The sequence below is a fragment of the Pelmatolapia mariae genome, linkage group LG13 (genome assembly GCF_036321145.2).
Source record: "Pelmatolapia mariae isolate MD_Pm_ZW linkage group LG13, Pm_UMD_F_2, whole genome shotgun sequence".
In the NCBI taxonomy this organism is placed as follows: domain Eukaryota; kingdom Metazoa; phylum Chordata; class Actinopteri; order Cichliformes; family Cichlidae; genus Pelmatolapia; species Pelmatolapia mariae.
The window spans coordinates 18794235-18808452 of NC_086238.1; the positions used below are offsets into that span (position 1 = coordinate 18794235).

The following is a 14218-nucleotide window of genomic DNA, read 5'->3' on the forward strand; positions in this document are numbered from 1 at the left end:
CACTTAGTTGCCAGGGCAGAAGGATCATTAATAACCTTTCAGAATAAGTGCCTGTCTTTATAAGAACGGCATATCGGGCTGGCAGGTCTATAGTCTGATCTATTTATAAAGCTAAATGTTCCATGTAGACTTGGGGAACACACAAGTGTCACTGAATTATCAGTGGCTCTTCCTTGCTCCGCCACGTCTTGTACCCCCCCTCGTATCTGATAGGGAGAAGATGGTGTCCTCTGACACCCCAGGGTAATTGGGCTTACACACGCACGCACACACACACACACAGCATCAGTGGAAAGTAAACAGGAAACAAGCACGGGGGCTTATCTGGAGTAAATGAATGGAATCTTAATCTGGTTATTTACAAGATGCCTGATTAGTGTCAGTTTATGTAAACTTTTCTTTATATAAAAGGTGGAAACTGGTCATTTTCAAACTAATCTGACACTGAAAACACTTAACGTAAATTATTTTGTGACAGCTGACTAATGTTTTTATCCAGCTTGTGAAATAAAAGTGGAAAAAAGAAGATTGTTTGACAGGAAGAGACACGCATAAAGGATGAAACTACATGTTGTGACAAGGATCCAATGCTGTATATGGACATGGATAAAAGCTTCTGTGAGTCAGTGGAACACCAATGACAGTATTTCTGCAGAATTTCATGTGCATGTTTCCTAACAGGTGTCCCCGTTTACTCAGAGCTCAGACTCCTGTAGGCAGCGTTCATTTTCAAAATAGCGATCGTGAGTGGGTCATGGTAACACGAATCCCATTCTTTCCAGCCCCTTATTTTCTGTTGATATGCTCTCATGAAAACAAACAGCTTCCCCATTGTGAATGGCCTGTTATAGCCCTCCACGCCCCTCTTCTCTCCTCCTCTAAATGCTTAAAGGTAAAGGTTAAGTGTATAACATAGGTTAAATATGAAAGCACAATGAGCTGGCTGGCTTACGGAGTTGCCTCCTTTAGAATATGTCAGGTGATAGGGGGAGGCTCTATGTAACTCAGCGCTGAGACAGTGTGGCAGCAGCCCTCACGCCAGCATATGCTCGACAGATGGAGTCACCATGTCGGTTGCAGGGGGCCAAAATGCTCTTCCTGACCAGAGATACGTGTGGAATTCCAGTTCCCGCTGGACATGTATATCGATGAGCCAGTGCTTGACCACGACTGCCACTGGATGCGTTTTCCGGCTCTTGCTGAACCTTGAATTTGTGACTATTAATCAAGAGGGCCATCACTGCAATCATACACAGGTCAATCTTACTTAGTGACTAGAAGTGGCCACTACTGGACAAGTAACGATAGTAGAATTTACACTAAGCCTAGTTGTATAAAAAGGGACTTCAAATTGTTTTAAACCAAGGAATCAAAAACCTTTTATTATATTTAGGAACATTTTTCCTAATAATAATATGAAATGACTTAATCAGTAGAAGTTCTTCTTGTCAGCACTCTAGGAGTAGTAAAAAGAGAGAGACCTAACTGAAGACAATTGAGATTTTTAGAGACTTCCTTCCATATCTCTAATCCAGTAATACCAAGTGACTACTGATATGTCAATCAAACTCCAATGAGCCAGTGTGTCTGGCTGGCCCTTTAAGGTCAAATGCTGTGCATACCAGGTGCAGCTTTAGAAGTGACTTTGACATTAAACAGGAGCCAGTCATCAAGCCGAGCTCATCTGGCAAACATCCAGGCTGCCATGAGATAGAGACGGCCGCCTCCACCGCTAAACCTCCTCCACATATACACAAACCCGGAACAGGAGAGCCTGCCTCTACGTCTGGCTGATGCTAGGACATGATCTCATACCGTAGCCAGTGGTGCCACCTCATATGATCCAGGGTGTGTCTCTGACTGACAGAGAGCGAGGAGAATCAACATCTGTTTGTGGGAAGCCAGCGCCACACTTGTCTGGTGCCAACTAATGCCCGAGGCATGGATTTGTCATGACACTGTATACTGCTTCACCACTGCCTGCACGCCTTTGGATATTTTGGTAAAGATAGCAGACAAACAGCAATTATTATCTGAAGTGGCTGGGATTATCTTGGAACCTGATGCTCGTTTGGACTGCAGCCTCTCCAAGTGAAGAGTGACTTCTGTGTGAATCAACCAGTCCAGGCCTTTGGCTTATGACATGTATGCTAGTTGGCAGGATGCACATCAAAGGGTTTCTCTTGGGTTCTGAGATTAAGACATTGAAGAACAGGGTGCTTCCACAAAACATCAAAAGATCCCAATCAATAATCAGAACTTTTAAACACTATTAATCGAAATTGCACATGGATAAAGGCCACAGTTTTCTACTGTCTGAATCGAATATGCTCACTCTGCCTCACAGGGGCAAATAAAAGGCTGAGATGCTTGTTTTGTGTTAAAAGAGAAACAAAAATAGATTGTTTCTATTTTAGATGCACCTGAGGAAAAAATCCTGTGTATGATATGATAATGAGGGATGACAGTAGCTATATAAAGTCCTTTGGAAAGTTTGATCCTGATTGGTAATTATACATGTTGAATATTTTTAGAAATTTAAAAGGGAATATAAAAAGTCTAAGAGGAGTGAACAGAGACGGACTAAAGCTTATCAGTCATCGGTATTATTAATCCACATTGATGTGACACATGACAGTAATTTTAGTATAAGAGGAAAGAAAAAGTCCTCTCACACGTTACCATATAACTGTTTTAATATAGGACGATCAGGGGAAAAAATAAAAGAGGGATGAGAAACTGAAGTAGTCCTTACAGACATACACAGTTTGTTTAGACAATATTTGAACATGGATGTTATCACATGCAATAAAAATATAATACAACATGCTGTCAAGTCTGAAGACAGCAGTCACTTACCGCTTTGTCAAACTCCATCTCTGAAAAGAATTTATACCAAGGCTCATTCTCTAAATCTACATCTTCTGGACTTACATCCTGAGTCTAGGGGCATGGTAACAAGAGGAGGAGAAAGACAAAGAGAAGACAGTTCAGACAGCACAGAATATACACACCGAGGAAATGAGCCCATAACATTGACTTGACTGAGCCAGTTTCTAACCAACAGGACAATTTTCAAGCAATGCTGTAGATGCTCTCAAATAAATTAAAGATATGATTTGTATTGTTTTGAAGTTGATATTTGAATAGTTCAGTTAAGATCTTAGAAGGCTACTATTTACTTTCTTGCTAAGCAGAAAATGAGAAGATTGTTATAAAGCAATAGCTAGCAGACAGGTCACTTAGCTTAGCAGAAAGGCGGGAAACAGACAGTAAGAGACTCCAGGAAACTGCTGGTTAAAAAGTAAAGAAGTCATTTCTGACACTTTAAATTAAGTGAACACAATTAAGTGTAACAAGTTATTTAGTTTCATAGGTGTTGGCGGGGTTGCTGTTTCTCTCATTTTCATCCTTTGTGCTATGCTAACCTGCTAGTTTTAGCTAGATATTTTAACAAATGGAGCGGTATACATCTTCTCATTAAAGGCTTGGCAGAAAAACAGTTAAACACGTTGCCCAAAATGTCAAATTATGCCTTCAACAATACAATACTCACATACACAAACTGTATGTACAACTACAAACAGCTGGCAATGTTTTCCCTGTCTGCACTGTAAGGCTACCTCCAGTTTAGAGTGAAAACACTGAGAAATACAAAGAGGATATTTTACAGGAAAATGACTTTAACTCTGAGTTTTATTTACTCAATTATTTAACCACTGAAGCATATTGTTAGCCTCTGCTGAATGTCTGAATACAACTTTGCATCTTTTCAAATACAATTACTTTAGAAGGGGGAAAGGAGAAACACTTTCAGCAACCAAAGATAACTTATACATTAATTTATATATACACTATCTATAAAATACAAATGGATATAAAACTGTCCCTTAAGCCTTTTACCGGCACAAAGCTGTTATTTAATAAGAACTACATATCAATTTTATTCTAATCTAATTAACAAGCAGATACATAATGTCCAACAACACATGCATACTCATTCTTGATCCGCAGAAATGTAGTCATTTATGGAGAACAACACAACTTTGTGTAACATGAATGGACTGAAAGGAAAATGACCACCTCCATTAACAAGAGCATTCTGCTATTATAACAATTTGAGCTTGTAATTAAAAACAACAGAGCTCATTATTTTACCCCTGTCCCAGGATGAATTGGAGCACACTCCTAATGAATGCACTGGTTGGCACTGCATTCATTAGGAGAATCAGGCTAGATCTTGGCTAAAAACATCTACTAGTTTGATGTAAATGGGCTTCAGACAGCAATTACATAACCAACTAAGTACTTCATTACAATACTCCCATATTCCCATGTCCTCAATATTATGTAAGAGGGAAATATAAAAACAGCCACCTGAATCTTCTGAGCCACAAAAGATAACTCTCAAGGACACTGAGTAATGCTGCATCATTTCCTCGTCACAAAGTGTCGAGGTGAGAAATGAACGTAAGACAGAGAGCATTGCATTTCCTCTCTAGTAAACACACAGGATCAATGTTTAGTGTCTGTGCAGGGACGCTCGGGATGCTCTCACGAGCCGATTCAGCCCAATAACCTTAAACTGAACACAGGAAGACAATGGCTATCCTTGTAAGTGATACTACTCCGCTTGCTTCCAAACAGGATCGTCTGTCACCGCAACAGGACACCCTTAAGGAATGTAGTGGCTACACATACGTCGCCTGCCGAGCCGTTAGTGAAGCTGCCACTCAGGAGCTTAGACACAGTGCAGGTGGTGGTGGTGGGTGCAGGGGGGGGGGTCGCATGATGGGTGGAGTGGAGAATAGCTCACACGACATGAAAACACAAAGGCAGAGAGAGGAAGGGAAAGAGAGAGGGCGGGGGAGAAACAGGCAGGAGGCTAGCATACCGTTCTCTCCAGCTTCAGCACCGATGATTTCCCCGGCTCGTACTCAAAGATGCTCTTGGGCTCGGCGCGGTACTTCCTGGTGTCTACCTTTTTATCTGGGGGCTCCCACTCATTCCTGTGAAGAGAGGCGGGAATTGGGGAAGGGTGGGGTGTGAGGTATCGAAGACAGCCAATCCTTATCAAGTAGTCTCCATAGCAACCAGCACAGGCTAAGATATCTTTTTTTTTACGATTCATATATGACGTCCGCCCTCATTATGCCTGCCTCCCTGTCCTCCTCTTCTGCGTCTAATGATGATAGGACAGAAAATCCAATTCACAGTTGAGCCAAATGAGTAATTTGATTAGGTAAACTAGATTGGACCTGGTAACAAAAAACAGAGCGCAGCATTTCCTGGGAGAATTTCTTAACAGACAGTCAAGTTTAAAATGACTATTCAGAAAACAGAAAAAAATAGGGCAAACAAAAAGCATGCTCTCTTTGATGAGCATCAAGAACAATGCGGGACCTTTCAGCAGCACTGATAACGACGCGTTTAGGAGCGCAGGGCTTCATCCATAAACACCAAGGAACAAGGAAGGTCAGTCCTCAACATGTCATCTGCAGCTTTTGTGGGCAACACTTTATCCTCCATCACCTGTCTGCCTTCATCACTCCATCACTCACGTCTCTGAGCACAGAGTCAGGCCTTTGTCTGTGCTGACATGTGGTGTGGAAGGTTGACACTAATCATACTTCAAGCAAAAAACTAGAGGACACAGTGGTGGAAGCCAATGGGAACAAAGCATGCTCAGATTTTCAAAGTCAGGGAATAAATAGCTTTTTTGCTCCACTACAGTAAGCCCTGCTTATCTACACTTACTAACTCTGTAGGTAAACACAGACAGTATTTCAGTATTTCAGCGTTTAAAGTATTCCGAAATGTGAACAGCTTCGTCTTCTAACAAACACAAACAGAACTGTGCTGTGTGTTAAGTATCAAAGCAAACATCTTTGCTTTGGACTGGGGCAGATGGAAGATGCTGACCTTTTGGCAGAGGGTTTGAGGGAAGACGACCGCATTGGCACTGGCATCGAGCGGCCTCTTGAATCAACCTCATTCTCACTTTTTGAGCGTGGGACTGCTCTCACTGGAAATAGGAACATAAATACCTCAATACTTGCACTGTGTAAATAGTGCCTCCAAATTTAGAACATTATTTTGGTTGAACTCCTACAGCTACTTATCCCAGACTCACCATCTTCCAAGTAACCAAAGGGGGTTGGACCATCATCTGAAAGAGGAAAGTACAGCAATAAAAAGTGATTTATTATTAATTTTATCTCTTGCTGTCTTTGTTACTTAAAAAGCAATGAATATAGCACAGTATTAAATAATTCAGAAGACACTGAAGACACTCTTTTCCTGCATTTTCCCTTGCCTCACACCTTCCATTAGACCAAACACAGTGTTAAATCAAAGCACTTCAAGGGAAGCATTACTGAGCTAAAAAGGGATCCAAGCATCGATGAGCACTGAGGGTCTGATTGAGTAATGCACTGTAGAGCCACAGAGCCAGAACTGTCACAGTCAGAGAGCTCTGGTAAGTGTCACAGCTACACATCTACGTTGATCACTTCATGCAATTGTTGAGCTGAGACTGAGCATCTACTTTCATTTTACCTAAAACCTTGCTGTGGTGGCTAGAATGTGCAAATCTAAAACCAAAACTATGAGCCAGACTCTACCTTAACCATCTAGTACTTTAACCTAAACACTGGTTAGTAGAGTATTATTATGAGGATCTTGCATAGACTCAACTCTGGGTGACAGACTAAAAAACTTAATGTAGGACTACAGCAGCACCTAGTGGTTGAAATAATGCACTACCTCCCAGGAACAATGGACAAAAGATGCCTTATTGCAGAAAAGTCAGAATAAGCATCTACAAAATATTTAAAAAAAGAAATTTGTAGTAATAGATGGTTAACAGAGAAAAAAGAACATGACAATATTATTACATTTTTCTGATATAAAAGGAAAAATACACTTGAAGGAGTCGTGCATCATCCATGCATCAACTGGAAATAGTATATTATTCAGGGGATGATCATAACACTTCAGTAGATGAGATAACCTTTTCTTTAATCAATGATTGTTTCAATAATTGTAATAAAACTCAGAATTTAGTTATTTTTATTTCACTCCTGAAGTAGGATTTTTTGATAATTATGCATAAAAAGTATCACTTATTATATAATTTTGTTATTTACACCTGTCGTTTTCCTACTGTGACATGCCACAGCATACAGTATTGTCCAAAAGTGTTATGCCACCCCTCATTTCTTCATATTGTTCATTAAGTAGCTTTGAGGAATAGTTCTCCGTGTATTCTTTTTCACTTCAGTCCAGTTCTTGTAACTGACCATTTTCAGAGAAATGTTTTTTAAGCCACACTGACCTATGAATCATTTAAGCACCAGGCGCCTAACAAGGGCTGAACCCGTGTTGTTTTTACAAATGACAAACGACTCAGCAAAGAATCAATTTTTAAACTGCATTTTTAGCCACTTTGTTACCAGCAGCGTGTCTTGGCATTGCAGCATGTCCTTAAAAAATGTGAGGAATTTGGAAAAATGGAGGACAAAAGAAAAAAAAGCCCAAAAAGCTACATACAGCAAATGAACTGCATCTGAAAGTCATGTACTTAAGAAATTGGAAAAAATCCAGCAAAGATCTGACACAGGGCCTAAGAGGTGCATCTGGCCCTTAACTTGATCCATCTACCTTTCATTGAAGCCTCATCAGAAATGGTCTTTGTGGAAGAGTGACTATCAAGACACCATTCTTAAGGAAGAAAAGGATAAGATCCAAATGTGAAATTTGTGGTTCATTAGTATGTACAGGAGAGGTCAGGAGAGAGGGACAACAGTGAGTCTTTACAGTCATCTGTAAAACATAATGGAGGCTCTGTCATGGTTTGGTGTTGCATTTCAGGTAGGGGTATTGGAGATATGGTCAAAATCGATGAAATTATAAACACAGAAAAGCATCATCAGATTTTGGTTTACAATGCAATAACATCCAGAATGCATCTGATTGGCAACAGCTTTGTTTTTCAGCATGACAGTGATCACAAACACACTGCCAATGCAGTAAAAGCACACCTGGGCAGAAAAAACACACAATCAGGAACACATTCAATCATGGATTGGCCTCCCCAGTGCCTGGACCTCAACATTACTAAATCCGTGTGGGATCATCTTGACAGAGAACAGAACAAAAGGCAGCCAGAATCCAAAGAAGAGCTGTGACTGAGCTTCAAGAAGCCTGGAGAACTATTATTAAAGAGTACTTACAGAAATTACAAGAAAACTTGGCAAAAAGAGTTCAGGCTGTGTTGAAGAATAAAGGTGGTCACACCAAATAGTGACTTTCAAGTTTGTTAGAACTGTACAAACTCTATTTTTTCCTTATATATTCTACACTTCCATGGAACAAGGGGTGGCACCAGACTTTTGCACAGTATTAGATACAAACAGATTTCGTTCTGTGATCAGGAGTTCTGCACGAACCTTGCGGTGTATTTAAAGATTACTGTAATAGTGACTGTTAAGAAACACATGTCAGAAAAGATTACATTAAAGCCTTTCTGCATCTTCGAGCTCTGTTGTTTCGAGGCGAGTAGGTACTAGCGCAAAGATTAAACACAGCTGAAGTATTTAAGAGGGTCCAAGATGGCTGCAGATTAGTAAAGCCAACGAGAGTGGAGTTACTGCCATCAGATACCTTTCGATTTCACCTGAATCTCATAGCTCTCAGGGAATATGTAGGTGGGACGGTAAGGGTTTTCCTCAATAGGCTCTATGCACAATGATGGAGAGACAGAGGACAGCATGACATAACACAGAGACACATATATAAAGACACACAGGGACAGAAACAGACCAGGCAAAACTGATCAAACAGAGAAACAACACAGAGTAGAAAAAAAGAAACGACTTACCAGGGATTTTGTGAATCTGTTTGAACATTGTCTTATACCAGTCTTTGGACTTTTCAGTGTTCTGAAATTACAGTGTGGGAACAATTAATTCACAACCAGTCAATGAGAATTTCAGAAGAGCATCATCTGCATCCTTTTCGAGCAGGAAGACGTTCGCCTGTCTGAGTTTCTCAGAGCATTTTGTTTCATTTAATAAAGTGCAACAAATGAGAACGACAGCATCTCATTTAACGTTAATTCTGATGCAGTGCTATTGTGAAGCTGACACCTAAATGTGAGAGTGCTATTAGTAACACACACCTGCTATGAGTGTGATTAGAGGACTATATATTATATTTATTACAACGATTAATAAAAATAAAAATAATAATCACATCAAAAACATGATATGTGGTCATGCTTTTTGTGTAAATACTACCTCTTTTACTGTAGCATTAATCACCCATGTGTTATCTAAACAAAGCACCCATTAAACATTTACAGAGAGTCGATTAGTCTTCATTCGACAGCTGGTTTGGTCGCTCACCCGTACAGGCACAATGGGCTTGTTGAGAGGACTCAGCACAGGGGAGTGCAGTGATAGCCGCTGCCTCTTCCCGTCCATTTCAGGGACTGGACTGACAGTTTCACTTCTGGATTCTGGGCTTTTGTCCCTTTCTGGGGTTGGGTCTGTGAAGCACAAGAAAAATAAGCTAAAAGAAAGCTAAGTTCACAACACATTTCCGGTGATACAGCAGCACAAGCAAGCAAAAAGCATGAAGAGAGATTATACAGAATTTGTGCAGGAAATAACTTTTCAGGACATTTCAGATGCAGTACATTATTTACTTAAGTTACTTCCAACACCCGTGTATTGTTTATGCTGGGAAACCACCATTACTTACTGGGATACTTCACTCAATGAAGTGATTCAGATATTAATACCGCTCTACCAAGCAGAGTAAGCCTGTAGCTCAGTTTACTGAGCTGGTTACGTGTGTTTTATACTGCTAATAAACTCAACTTTTAACTTAACAGGGAGATTCTTAATAATAGTGCCACCAGTGTATTTCCAGCAATCCAGATGAAAAATGTCTGCTGTTAAAGCAACACTTATATTGGTGGATGTGCAAAAACAATATAATGTGAGCATTCAAGCAGAGATGCATGTTTTTAAAGACAGACTTTTGACATTTTGCTTTTATTGAAACCAGAGCTGAATCCAGGCCCCTCCAGCAGCCTTTGGAATATGGGTCATCAGCTCATCCTAGTAAGCTACACAATGCATTTTGGGTATATTGCCTTTCATGTCATTTTTACATAAAATACATGACAAATATCAGAAAGTATATTGTCTTTTTTTTCTACATGACTTCTCACGTCTAAGTGGTAAGACAAGCTCAGTCACACACACTTGGATTTAAATGATAAGGATAAGGTCTGTCCAATGTCAAGTAAATAAATTAAAGAACAGAAGCCGGCCTACAAAACTCAAGTTCATGCTAATCAGTAATTTTTCCATATAACCCACTGGTGACGGGAACAATAAGATTAAAATCCCAGGTTTGATAAGAAGCAACACAAAAGAAAAACAGCATCAAACAAAAAGGAAATGAACTGTGTTCTGTATAACCTGAGCATCGTACTGCGTTCCCAAAAATGGTAACATGTTGGGGCCAGAATCTTGACTTATTACTTCATGACGCTTGTATCAAACTAACAAACAAAAGTTAGTCATGAAACCGGGAAAGGGGGGAGGTGCGCACACAGATGGTTCAGTCGAGAAATGAAAAAGGTGTTGCACTTTAATAAAAGCAGCACTTATGCGAGAAGTCGAACGAATGAAAAAAAAAAGTGTTATATGTGTTAAGACGTCAACGAGACCTCAGTGCGTACCTTCAGAATGAGAAAGCTGCTTTTGCTGTTCTGTAGTGAAAGAAACACAGACAAAGACATGGCAAGTAAAACGTGATTCAGCAGTGATGTGTGAAAGCAGTTGTTATACATGTAACGCAGACAGAGACAAAGACAACGTTAAATGTTCCATGTGAGACTTTGAACACTGACACAGCAGAAAACATCTACTCGCTAAGTAAAGATGTAGTGGAGTGATAAGCAGAAAAGCAACACAACCAGTGCCTGAACTGTAATCTGAGGTTATTCTGTGTTTTGGTAGCTGGTCCCTCTGCATGTGTGTTTTTGATCTGACATGCTGGTGCACCAGTGCAACATTCAGTGGGTCTGAGTGACATATATATGACTTAATACCACCAAGCTTGCCTAAAAGGGCACACAAGCAATTTTAAGCTTCTTAATATCTGTCGCCCCCAACCTACAGACAGGTGTGCTCACCTCTGTTGTGTTGTAGCAGGACTATGGTGGGGTTAACTATGCTGGTGCAGGGATAAACAGAGCTGGGAGTCGATGTCACTGAGTTCTGAATGTCAGTGGAGAATGGAGCTTGATTTTCTTTTATGCTCTCAGATGAATTGTTCTGAAAGTGACAGAAGATACAAGTTTACAAGTCAAGAGAAAGAAAAACTGTCCTGTAAAAAAAAAGAAACGAAGAAAAAATAGACATCTAACCAGCACCCTAAAATAACAAGATCACTCAGTGCGCATAAAATCAAACCAAGATCGTGTGTTAAATGGGGTGGAAGTAAACGTACCTGGCACAGAGTGTTGTTTACAGGAGGTAAATCGGCTGTGTCATTGCTGCCACCCTCAGCCAGTCCTGCTTTAGAGCTGTCTCCATTAATCTGGCTTGTCCAGCCACCTAAAAAGGGTCCAAAACTCTCTTAGTTTGGCAGCCAGCGTGGCAAGAACAAAAACACTGGGGACGATGCTAAAAAGTAAATTCTCTGACCGAGCTTATGACAGCAAATCATAACAGATAATTGCAGATAAAATAAATCTCAATTTCATTCTGCAGGGTGTGAATGCTTTCCTTAGTGGTTTTCATGCATAGGGCTGTTAATATCCCCAGGAAAAAAAAAGAAGAAGGATTCTCCCACAATCTCTGAACTTTGTCACAAGAACAAAGTGCCTATTCAGTTAGCTGTTAAGGCCATTTGTTCCACTGGCCTTTATATTCAGACTCTACAACAATTAAAGCATCTCCCCAAAAGCCTTGGCTAGCCTCCAGACCGGTTCCATTCCGCTCTGCACAACAAACGAGCTCACAGTTAAGGCTGCCTGCTCCAAAGTGCAGCGTGGGCAGGCCACAACAAAAGACCTCTTTGACACTTGTATGAAAATATGAGCAGTCGCCCTTTATCATGGCTCTGAGCGTGCCCAGCTGAGCATACATTTTAAAATGAGTAGTTATATAATCCTGCAAAACACTTGAAATGCTGACAAACATGACGAAACGCCCGTTAAATTACGGCCAAACTCACATCCTCTGTCCACATTTTACACGGATGTGCTCTTGTCCCTCCCAACACGGCCATGTTATTCTTGCTAACCTCTTAATATTCTCTTCATCATGTGGAGAGTTGTTACGAAACAACTGTGGCAGCTGTCCTGACTTACTTGGTGTTGAGATGACGTTTGGCTCATCGCTGATGGAGTCCTCATCATCGATGTGGACGAGAGTGGCCCTTAGGGTCACCACGCCTTTCCCTTTGCAAACTCTGCTCGGGTCCAAATCTGAAAACATTCAAAATCTCACTTTAGCTGCTATTTATTTATTTATTTTGGCGGTTGTTAAGGAACGTATTTGCTGCTGAGAATCCAACTTATTGCTCCCTCATGCTCCAAATCGCCAAAATAGAACTGTTACATCAAAACCAGGCCATCAAATTAATATCCTGCTGTCCTGTAAAACTAATTACCATGAGCACCCCGCCAGAGGTGAAAGTAGAGCGCCTGAAGCTTGCTCTATGCAGTATTTTTTTATTCCCCCGTTAAATTAACACCTAATTCTCAACAAGTGACTTTGAAGACCACATTCTATGTCTTCTGTGTGAGTATGAGGTTTCCACAACTGTAGTAGCTGAAACATTGATGAGCTACATGGATGCATCACCTGGGGTGGGAATCAGGTCAGGAGAGCCTTTCATGCTTTTCACAGGTGTAATCCTGACAGCACAGACTGTTCGAGGACCTGAAGGGACTTTAACACAACAAACACACAAGAAGGAACAAAAAAGAGGTTTTTTTTGTGTGTGATTATGAAAAAAAGTATATTTAATGCAAAACATCCCACTTTCAAGATTTGAAGCAATTATCCAGCAGTTATCTATCACCTGTTCATTAAAGCATTTCACGATCTGATTTAACAAGGGCCCTACATAGTACATGATAGATTTAATGCCATGCAAGTGATGAATTCACATCACTGTGGTACATAGGAGATGAGGTTAAATTAACTATTCGATAGGCTTAGACTGAGAGCTGACTTACTGGGAGTTGCGCTTGGTCTTACGCTGCCCTCTGCTGGAGAGCCCTGGAAGGGAAACACATGGAAGACTATTAAAGAGGAGGATTCCTCAAGATAGATTCCTATGATGTATTATTAAGTATTAACCTGCAGCTACACAAAGATCCTGACAGAATTCAGAATAAAAAATTATGAACAACAACTAAATAAGTTTTTGTTGGAGGCACAAAACAAAATTTCAGATCCTAGCAGGAAGAGATGAAAAGGTTTGGATCTATGGGCACCTATAAAGAAATCCACTCGTGTTCATTTTAATCTACAGTCACCTGTGCTTCCCTCCAATGTTCATGTGTGACTTAGTCTGACAAATGTAGCACCACAGCAGTGGAAACATCTGCATCATTCTCAATAAACTTCACATCAGATGGACTGAGAAGCATGAATTTGATAACCAGGCCAGGTCTCTGCTTGTTAGAATGGATGACTGTATGCACTGAAGGAATATAACATACACAGAAAATGTCTTACACGGGTAAGATTTGCTTTAACATTGGCATTAATAGTGAAGGCACTGCAAAGACAGCTTTAATGAGGAACCACATACAGCTAATGAAACTGTGGTTGTGCCTCTGTGGTTGGGTTACACACTGAAATGAGATACAACACAGACAAACAGGAAGGCAGTGAACTTTATCTGTTTAAATCATCTGAAGAACCTTTCACATTAAGTTATATTAGTAATTCAAAGTGTTGTTTAATTCAGAAAAACTTTCAAACTCAAGCCAATAGCCACTGTTTGCTTAGAACATAATACGGCACAGTCTATATAATATATAATCATGATTTTTTCCATCCAGAGAGACATTACAACTTATGTTACAGATACTAAAAGTTGCAGTGAAACATCCAAACGGTAGCATGGATCAGATGCCACAAAGATCTGTTCAATGCATTCTTGCAGTACAATGCCACTG

At 40.3% G+C, this 14218-nt stretch overlaps 1 protein-coding gene across 1 annotated transcript in view; it reads right to left on the reverse strand.

The window, feature by feature from the left end:
* Nucleotides 1-14218, reverse strand: part of LOC134640339 (sorbin and SH3 domain-containing protein 1) — a 39729-nt gene that overhangs the window by 16172 nt on the left and 9339 nt on the right. Inside the window, exons 2-14 of the mRNA XM_063492065.1 lie at nucleotides 13268-13310; nucleotides 12891-12977; nucleotides 12395-12511; nucleotides 11530-11636; nucleotides 11213-11354; nucleotides 10757-10786; nucleotides 9408-9550; nucleotides 8882-8942; nucleotides 8665-8739; nucleotides 6134-6169; nucleotides 5923-6025; nucleotides 4895-5009; nucleotides 2860-2943 (exon numbers count right to left, since the gene is read on the reverse strand). Coding sequence (XP_063348135.1) covers nucleotides 2860-2943; nucleotides 4895-5009; nucleotides 5923-6025; nucleotides 6134-6169; nucleotides 8665-8739; nucleotides 8882-8942; nucleotides 9408-9550; nucleotides 10757-10786; nucleotides 11213-11354; nucleotides 11530-11636; nucleotides 12395-12511; nucleotides 12891-12924 — 1047 coding nt within the window. The 5' untranslated portion in view covers nucleotides 12925-12977; nucleotides 13268-13310. The remainder of the gene's footprint in view (nucleotides 1-2859; nucleotides 2944-4894; nucleotides 5010-5922; nucleotides 6026-6133; nucleotides 6170-8664; nucleotides 8740-8881; nucleotides 8943-9407; nucleotides 9551-10756; nucleotides 10787-11212; nucleotides 11355-11529; nucleotides 11637-12394; nucleotides 12512-12890; nucleotides 12978-13267; nucleotides 13311-14218) is intronic.